Source organism: Sinocyclocheilus grahami, unplaced genomic scaffold, assembly GCF_001515645.1.
Source record: "Sinocyclocheilus grahami isolate Dianchi unplaced genomic scaffold, SAMN03320097.WGS_v1.1 scaffold113.1, whole genome shotgun sequence".
NCBI classification, from domain to species: domain Eukaryota; kingdom Metazoa; phylum Chordata; class Actinopteri; order Cypriniformes; family Cyprinidae; genus Sinocyclocheilus; species Sinocyclocheilus grahami.
The window spans coordinates 1,097,866-1,108,420 of NW_015505292.1; the positions used below are offsets into that span (position 1 = coordinate 1,097,866).

General features: G+C 37.0%; 1 protein-coding gene across 1 annotated transcript; it reads right to left on the reverse strand.

Moving 5' to 3' along the window:
- Positions 1-8,109: 8,109 nt before the first annotated feature.
- Positions 8,110-10,060, reverse strand: LOC107589220 (guanylyl cyclase-activating protein 2-like). Its single transcript, XM_016277584.1, has 4 exons — positions 9,863-10,060; positions 9,528-9,677; positions 9,360-9,450; positions 8,110-8,231 (listed from the first exon to the last, which is right to left on the reverse strand). Exons 1-4 carry the CDS (start codon positions 10,058-10,060, stop codon positions 8,110-8,112), a joined length of 561 nt encoding a protein of 186 aa, XP_016133070.1.
- Between the last annotated feature and the right edge of the window lie 495 nt (positions 10,061-10,555).

Below are 10,555 nucleotides of genomic sequence, written 5' to 3' on the forward strand. Positions count from 1 at the left end.
AATTTTATAAAGCTAAAAAGCTAAAATTTTATAAAGCTAAAAACATTGTGGAATAGCTTTCCCTCTTTCAAGCATATATATATATATGTCTGTACTTACAGTATATTCATGCATATACTGCATACTGAAAAAGTAATAAAAAAAAAAGGCCCTGTTTTGCAACCCAGTCTAGGATAGTGCTACATAGTAAATATTATTCTAATGAAAAATGGCCTACTGGAGGTCATAACAACAACATTGGATAACTTGTATTGAGTCTTAAGGTCAAATGTTAGTCAAAGTTTACATTCTCAAGGGCAGCTGGCCATTTGCATTCTTCAGCTCACACAGAGCTAATCCAGAATCTCCCTCGTTTGACTCTCTAGAGGCCTGAAGTTTGGCAATGTGTCAGTTGGAGGCCACCCAGTAACGTACAAATGTGACGGCCTGCCACCTGGCCTTACATTCTGTTAATGACACACTGACAGACCCACCAGCATTGACTGTAGATGGTAAAAGAGCCACTCACACACACACACACACACATTTGCTAATGTTGTTTTTATCACAGATACTATTTTCTCTTATATTATTATTTCAGGTTAAACAGTTACGCTGTGTCAAAAGTATCAATGGCATGCCAATGAAGGCACAGAAACACATAGTGGTTGCCTCATAGACTTGTAAGTACACTGTAAATGCATTTTCTGTTTGTTTTACACACTGCAGATACTGAGAGTAAAGGTAGACTTGTAACCTGAAATTTTAATTTACATACTGACTGGAGCTTATGATTATAAATGAGAATAATTTATGAGTCAAGATAGGGATTCAAATAAATTAGATAGATAGATAGATAGATAGCTAGCTAGATAGATAGATAGATAGATAGATAGATAGATAGATAGATAGATAGATAGATAGATAGATAGATAGATAGAAGTCAATATAAGGACAAATAAATAAATAAATAGATTATTTCTGGCCCACATCACACTGAAAATGGAAGGTCAAGTGGAGTGCATTGAATTGTGGGATATTGCATTCCATGCAATTTGGCAAATGTCATCCAGATATTGTATTTTCTGTTTTACTCATAATTGCATATTGCCCACAGTACTACACACTACATATATAGTAATAGCAGTATACTGTTCTAAACATAGTAACTACTGCATACATAAACAACTTTGACTGTTATATAGTTATTCTCTTTCCCTTAGTCCAAATGGCCATGAAGGGACAACAATAGACTGCAAGAATGTTTGTAGCCAAACAAATGCACAAGCATACCAACAGCAAGTTAAATATAAAGACTCTCACTGCAGGATTGCATGCAATATTCAACAATTAAAAAATGCTGCTGATAAAGCTGCTGTGTGTTCCCAAATGACTGACAGTTTACTTTAGAGCCGTCACACTGTCCTGTCATTGGATTAGAGCTTCAGACTCCTCAGCAACAGTGACACATACTAGTTTACACACTCACATGCACACATATATGGCTTCAATAAAAGCTTTTGTCAAATCTAGCTAACTTTTGAGGGCAAATTTGACCCCAAAGTAAAGCCACTTGTGTTCACGCAAACAGGAGTCAGTTCCTTCCAGGGTTTCTCTAGTGAATAAAAACAAACATCATTTTATAGTGGTTCCACATTGAAGCGCTTCTGTCTCCGTTGGATCATGTGACTTCAGTCCTCTGCTCTTCTGCTGCCACTGCCTTTGTCTCATAACTGAAACTCCTCCTCACTAAACATAGATGCATCCATTCTCAATGCCACAGTGGTGCATTTTGGGATACAGATCATAATACCTAAAATTCCTTATGAGAAATGAAAATTAAAAGAAATAAGAGAATCGTTGACCTACTGTAAGACATTAGAAGACATTGTTTGCACAAATTAAAACACTTTTTTGGCATTGTTGAAATCTCTTCTATATAGTAGTAAGAAACAAGAAGACAGAGATATTAATAAATGCATAAAATATTAAAACCTAATAACCTAATAAAAATATTAACCTGATGACTGTCATGGTTATGTTCTGTTTTGGTTGTGTTTCAACCAAAACTCACATTTCCCTGAGTCCCCTTGTCTATCAGAATAGTTTCCATGGTCTTTGATTAATTTGCTTGCTAGTCATCATTAGTTTACTCCCTTCACCTGTTTTCCCCTCGTCAACTGCCCTACTTTAAAGGGGTCATATGATGCGATTTCAATTTTTCCTTTCTCTTTGGAGTGTTACAAGCTCTTGGTGCATAAAGAAGATCTGTAAAGACTCGAAGACTGTAAGTACGTTTTTTTATATTTAAAGAGTTTTTTATATTTTAGATATTTAAAGCAAGTTTTTTGGGCAGTGTAGAGTAGGGTTTGTTGTTTGTCATTTCTCCGATCACAAATGCAGACATGGTTTTATGTTTACACGGCGCGATGCAACGCGTAAAAAGACAGTATAATTCATTATAATCCATAATTATGTCCCCACTGGATGCAACGAACGCCTCGTTTATAATGGGTTTTCATGTTTTTGAATCATCGCTCCGGCCTGACAGGGCATCGTCACAATATGGTAAGGGGCGTAACATTTCCGTCTCACGCTTGAGGTATTCGGCCAATCACAACGCACTGGATAGCTGGCCAATCACTGTACACCTCGCTTTTTTAGAATGATGAACTTTGTAAAAATCGATGCATTTCAGAAAGGCGGGGCATAGAGGAGAAACAATAATGTACAGTATGTGGAAAATAATGTGTTTTTTGAACCTTAAACCGCATAAACACATTTCATTACACCAAATACACAAAATAATGTTCATTTTAGCAGCATATGACCCCTTTAAAGTCTTCCTTCTGTTCTGTAGTTTGTCGGTGATTGTTTGATGTTTCATGTTGGATGTTTCGACTACCCTGAGCTGTTTCCTTGCCTGAGTTTGGTAGATTATAATATTAAAGACTCTTCGTTGTGGATCATCCTCGTCTTCTTCGCCTTCCTTTAGAGAGACTGTAACAATGACCTGGTATATAAATATAAAAATACTAATAAAAATAAATATAATATGATTAAATATATCGAATAAATACAAATTAAACAGTGTATTTTGTAAAATTTATATTTTTTTCATGCAATTATTAATTGTTTTTTTTTTTATATTGCTGTAACAGTGTCTGTACTCCATGTCTCTGCACAGCATTTATTTTTTATTAAATTTTTTCCAATTTCTTTTATTGGTACACAGCATTTAGCATCTTCCTGGTGACTAGGAGAACGATGTCATGGAGAATTTTAATGTGCTTGTTATGGAGGGCCAGGAAGTCACATGAATTTTGAATGAACTGCTTCAGAAGGCTGTTAAAAAGATATGTTGCAACAGATCTGTTTCAAGCTCTTTGATGCAACAGAAATGTTTTTGAAATTAGATTGAAATTTAGTTATTTAATCTTTCAGGAACACCAAACCCCAGTGAGTTTAGAGAAAATGAGATACAACAAGCTACAGTTGTTTTGAAGTGATGAGTCTAAATTTAGTTACATGTATGCAGATTGCTGAAGTGAAAACTTGAAAAATAGGACAAAACACAGCCAGACGTTGAGGCGTTGGGGGACGTTTTTCTGTATCCATCTTAAGGTCATGTAATATATTTAGCTAAAGACAATATCCCACATCTTAAATATGCAGAACCGCAAAATAATTCACAGGTCAAAAGTTCACCACAATTAAATGTTATAATTTCTATAAGAAGCAGCAACAAATCACCTCTGAAATTATATATGAATTTCCTGTAGTAAATATTAAGTAACACAACGTAATATGCAAAGTAACCAATTTATTATATTGATGTTTTTTTTATTTGAAATATATATATATATATATATATATATATATATATATATATATATATATATATATATATAATTTTTATTTTTTTTTAATTTAGCTTCAATTTAGATTTTAAAAGATATTTGTGTTAATTTTATGTTATGTTAGATAAAAGTTTATTAAATATATGTAATAGGTATCACACAAAAAAAAACCTTTTTTTGTCATTGCGTTAGTATCTGTATGACTTAGGGTCACTTTAGGTAATAGTGCATGATCTGCCAACCTGTAGTCAGACAGACTAACAAAAACCCAGAAAAGTGCATGAAACTGCATTGTTTGTTCTCTAATATTTCTCTAATATTTCCAGACCAAAAATATGATATTTTGCCTAATGGCTTTAAAAGTAAAGTGAGCAATCGATTCTGGAACATGCTAATCTGGCACCAGTTAGTTAAGTGTGTTTACTGTTCATCACAGAGAAATCAAGTGAGGAAAATAAATGAATTACATATTAAATGATTTAGAAATTAATTTGACGAATGCAGTTTCTCATAAGGTCCCTAAAAGGCTGTACCTAGATCATTTATAGGGGTTAATTGTGGTTCGGCTAAAGGATGAGCTCCATTTAGGCTTAAGGGTAAAAAAAAAATAACATAGTTTGAATTATGTCACTGTTAAGAATAGTTCATTGCTAAGCACCATCTGTAAACACATCGCATACTGGGAGGCACCATGCTGGAGTAAATCTGGCTTCCAATTTAGGTCAATAAATCAAAAATAAGGTTTAATTCTGTGCATAAATGATGCATGCAGGAGTGGCCTGTGTGTCACATGTCCTGTAAACTTGCTATGTGTGAACTCATGCAGACATGAATTATAAATGCACTTCTGTCTCCAGGCTGGGTTTTCTGCAGAATTCGTTTGATTACAGCTCTTATTCATGCACAGATGCTGTATAATGAGCTTTGGGCATTCAAGCACTTTATTCCACAAAAAAAAAAAAGATGGTCAATAACACTAAGTTGAGCTGCTCAATGCACACAAGACATTTGCACATTGAATAAGCATTTTATGGCATTTACTTGATAAAAGAACACTTAAGTGTCTAAATGACTGTTATGTAACTGCACAGACACACGAAGGCTGAGGATGCAAATGCAGCTCTTTATTGAAGATTAACTCAGAATCACAATCTGTGTAACAGGCAATGGGTCAAAACACCGCAAGCAATCCAGACAATAAAGCAACAGGACAGGAACAACAGCAAAACAGGGAAATCCAGGACTACAGACAAAAGATCAAAACAAAGACACAGGAAACCAGGGAGTAAGGGCTCAGAATTGCAGTGCAACATTAAACATACAAGACTTTGCAATGAATGAGTGAATAAACCAGGTAAATGCAATCAGTGATGAGTCTGGGCAAAGGATTATGGGGAATGTAGTCTGTGAGAGTGACAGTGTGGGGTGGCGTGCCCCTGGGTGTTCTCAAGGGCACTCCAGCTGGTGATCATAACATAGCCCCCCTCCTAAGAAGCGGCTTCCAGACGCTTCTCAACAAGAATAGACCAGGAGGGAGGTGGAGCAGAGGCGGATCAGGGCGAGGGATGGGGGGCTAGGTCCATGTGCTGGAGGTGGACCTGGAGAAGACCACCAGGTCAGAGCCGGCAGAGTAGGAATCCAGGGCAGAACTGAAGAGCACTACAGCAGAGCAGATGACCACCACAGCAGAGCAGATGGGTCAGAAGACCCCCACGGTGGAGCAGATGGAGCTGAGAACCCCTTCAGCGGAGCTGATGGTGCAGGTGACCACCAAGATGGCTCAGGCGGGACTGAAATAGAGAGCACAGAGGTTAACATCAGCCTCTGTGGCCATAACAGAACAGGAAGACAGTATTTTTCTGTTACGGCATCTTTGGCCGTAACAAGGCAAGCAGAGAGTTAAGGAATGGCCTCCTTGGCCGTGACAGGACAGGCAGAGAGTTCAGGGACGGCCCCCCATGGCCGTGACAGGACAGGCAGAGAGCCTCCTCTACCAGGGCAGGGAGCTCACAGGCCGGCATCAACACAGGACTGATCTCTAAGGCTTGAGAGCTCTGGAGTGGACTCATGGACTCGTGGACTGGAGTGGGCTCTGGAGGAATAGTAGAGCAGTTGCAGCCCAAACACACAAAATGGCGACCACCATTACTGAAAGCACTGAGGATAGGGGAACAGCCAGTGCTGAGGCCCTTGGAATGCCAGCTGCTCTGGCCAAAACCAACGATGGGTCCGCCAAACTGGAAGCCAGCCTCAAACGCCTGTGGAATGCCTGGGTGTCATCAAATGCCACGTTAATGACCAGGAACACTGGAGTGGCGTCCGTGACAGCTGAAGACTGTGGCGTGACATCCATAACGGCTGTGTGCTCTGGCATGGTGGCCATCATATGGAGAAGTACTGGGCTGGCAATAACTGGACTGGAAGGTATACTGGAAGATACAGGACTAGCAACCATTAAAACTGGACATGGTGGTGACGGTGATATGACGAGCTCCATGGCCACTGGAGCTTGGTGTGCGGTGCCACCTCCCAAAAAATATTTGGGGGAATGGTCCTCCTTGACCCCAACAGTGAAGGAAGAACCACTTAGCAAAATTGCATAGTCAATATACTGTTCTAAAGTCAATTAATTTATTCCAGTGGGCATGCAAGATCTTAAAGATAATTTAAGGCAAAGCAGTACAAGGCTTTCAACACTTAAACAGAGCACAGAACCGACCAGTGTAATCCTCAATGGTGCTGGCCCCTTGACGCAGGAATAAGATCTCCTCTGCTGGATCCATGGTGGCGAAGTCTCCTGTTACGTAATTACACAGAGACACGAAGGCTGAGGATCCAAATGCAGTTCTTTATTGAAAGGTAATTCAGAATCATAATCCGTGTAACAGGCAATGGGTCAAAACACTGTGCAGGCAATCCAGACAATAAGCAACAGGGTAGGAACAACAGGGAAATCTTGGACTACAGACAAAAAAATGAAATAAAGACACAGGAAACCAGGACTCAGAATTGCAGTGTAACATTAAACATACAAGACTTCACAATGAATGAGTAAACCAGGCTTTTATAGGGTGAGACTGATGAGGTAACGAGACACATGTGAATGCAATCAGTGTTGAGTCCAGGCAAAGGATTATGGGGAATGTAGTCTGTGAGAGTGTGACAACAGTCTGAGGTGGTTCTCAAGGGCACTCCAGCTGGTGATCATAACAATGACCTTACATGCTGTCGGGAATAATCGGTGTAAGATCCTGCATGTAAAAGCACTCATTGTTCAAAATATCACAGAATTTTGACAACATTCATTTGCATATAGTTTAAATGCTGCACATTGGGAAAGCATTTTACATTGAAAAACTTACACATAGCACCTTTAAGATATAAATATAAAAAACACAAAAATGGAAGAATGTTCCAATGGCATTAAAAGTGGCAAGTTATTAGTTAAACAAATAAATAAAATAGACACATTGTATATGAAATTATCACCACTGTAATAATATTATATAAGAATTCATTTTAATAATATAAATAATAATTTATGTATTATTGTATTGTTATAATCTGATTATAGCATAATTGTGAAATAAGTGAACACTTTGTTTCTTAAATAAAAATGAATTGGTTCAATTGTAAAATTACAGATGTACTGTATGAACATAAATAAATAACATAGACACACTGTATATTTTATGGTATAAAAATCAGCACTGTGATAATACAAGTGAAATATAAGTGACTTTTGACATAAAATTGGGTTAAACAGAAAGATTACAGATTCACTGTAAAGACAAATAAATAATGTATAATATATAAAAATGAATTTTGATAATATTAATTCATGTAGTATAATACTACTAGGCCAGCGTAGGCTTGAATAGTCTGATAATAACATAATTGTGAAATAAAAAAATAAAAAATATATGCTTCTTACTTACAAAGGATACAAACGGGTTAAATAGTAAAACTAACTGCAGAACATGGTTATAGCTCCCTCTATAAGCACGTGATTCATGCTCTTAATGTGATTTTTGGGTATTTAAATGTCAGTATCAGCACCAGACAAAGAAGAAAATGTGAGCCGCTTTTACACATGCGGACTGGTTGAACATCAATGTGCTCAATGGTGAGGCACGTATGTCGCTTGTGACAGAAGGCAAATATTTTCTGACCTCCATACCAGGCCTCTCCCATTTGCAGCCCTCAACATTTGAAAGATTTTAAAAGGTCAAGCAGGTTTTGGCCCATGGGCCTTGACCTTATTGAAAACTCATGTTTTTTCCCCCCAGTTTTCCCTGAACCAGCCACGTGCATTAGTGTCCAGTTTTAAGAGGTCCATAATCCAGGCATCTTTTTTTGCCCCTTCCATGAACTCTGACAGGGATATTTGACCTGTTGGTGAAGAGGAAGAGGAAGAGTCTTTAAGGAATTCTTTCATCAGCCCACACCTCTCTCTCCCTGACCACCGACAGGCTTAATTTAGCAACAGTCTAAGCCTACACATATTTAGGCTGCGACACACAGGATTATTATGTAAGGCTGTTTATTCATTGATGTAGTCCTGTGGATTTTTAGAAAGTAAACATCCTTTTGATACACCCATGAGTTTATTTAGGTTGTCTATTAGTGTCCAAAACAGTATCTAATATCTACATACATCGCAGGAGATTTCACACATTTTTCTCAATCAACAAATAACATTATTTCCACCACATCTTAAATTATTTATTGTGTGTTTTCTGTGATGGAAATTACAGTGATGTGAATGACAAATTAAATCTTTATGGAATAAAATAGCAGATATCTTATTATGGCAAGTTTTACTAATCCTAAATGTACACAATTAAATATTTTAACACTTTTTTTTTATTTCAAAATGATAAAAAAAAATAGAAATGATCAAAAAAATTCTCTTTGGTGGAAAAAACATCACAACGGTTGGATAGTCATAATTTGTGTGAAAATTTGTATAGATAGATAGATAGATTTAAGCAAATAAATTAAGTACACATAGTTAAAGATAAGAAGGTTAAAGGTAATTTGATTAATATATAACAATCTAACAGGTCAGTCCATCTTCTGGCTTTGCTGTTTTATACATCATATGGTCAAAATGTGGAAAGCCCTTTAATTCCAGTAAAGACAAATCTTAATGTATACAATGACACAAATAAATTAAAGAAAAGATATATACTGAGTTTGGTGTGGAAGACCTTGACTGGCCTTCACAAACCCAGACCAGAATCTGGTGATTATGAACTGGAAGGCTGTCTGTTATCCAGACCCCCATCGCCCAGCATTAGCCCCTGACCTCACTGATGCTCTCCAATGGAAGCAAATCCCTACAGACATGTTGCAGCATCTAGCTTAAAGCCTATGTCTTGAAATTAATGTTTAACAGGCTTTTATGGGTGTGTTGGTCTGTGTCTTTGGCAATATATATACCTTTAGCTGTTTACGCCAGATATTACATGTTTAGTCTTTAACTATTTATTTGAGAAAGGAAAAAGAGGCACTTACCATCTTTGTTTTCATCCAAAAGTTCGAATATCCTGTAGCAAATGTCACTGGGTGTCATGTTGATGTGGTTTTTCTTAAGTTGGCAAATTATCTATAAGCAAAAAGCAAGAAACCCATTAGAAGAGGGAATAAAAAGATGAGAATGGTAAGACTCAAGATCACTCGTACCTTTATAACACGTTTGACCTCTTGCCTGTCCAACTTTCCATTGTCATCTCTGTCATAAACTTTAAAAGACCATTTCAGTCTGTCTTCCAGTTTGCCTCTCAGAACCAGGTGGATGGCTGCTACAAATTCCATAAAGTCTATAACGTCATCCTGAAAAGAAACATGAATGATTTCCAGCCGATTAGCTGATCACACATGCAAATAATCACAGATTATGCATAGAAATTGCTGCTTCGCTATCGACTCTCAATTTATAAGGAAATGAGAAACTTGAATTTGAACATTTTAGAAGAAATTATGTACAAATAGTTGACCTTTTCAACTCTTGTGCTTACACTGTTTGTGTCAAAAGATTTGAAGAGGGTTTCCATGTACAAAGCCTCATGTTCTGATGTGCTCTGAACTCCGAAGATCTTGCGGAATTCATGAAGATGCAGGGCTCCACTTAGGCACTCTATCATGAATTTGGTGTAAAGAGGCTGGATGTCTGATAGCTCCACTTCCTTATCTTCATCGCTTTGAATTTGACACATACTGAAACACAGTCTTTGTCCAAAACTCACAATGCTGATCATATGAAAATGGTCACGATAACTGAGGCAAACGTGCCGTGCTGCATTCTCCTCACAGGTAAACTGATGTAATCCACTTACAACTAGAAACGTGTTGTCTTACAATGAACACACTGGTATTTTTAGAAGGCCTAAATCTCATTTGCTCTTTGATCTGACATGCAGAATCTTCACGGTGAACGTTCCTGATCAAATATATGATACATCTAATAACTTGCCTGTTAGAGAAAGATGAGCCAGGTCTCAAACTTTTTATTAATTAGGCCCCATTATAGTGAGATGAGGTCTTGTTAAAATTATGTAAATAAATAATATATACATATGTATGTATGTACATGTATATGTTCTTAATAAATAAATAAATACTCCAAATCCTTATTATATTATATTATATTACTATCAATTAATAAATACTTTTTTATACAACTTGCTTCACATATTATTATCACATATTAT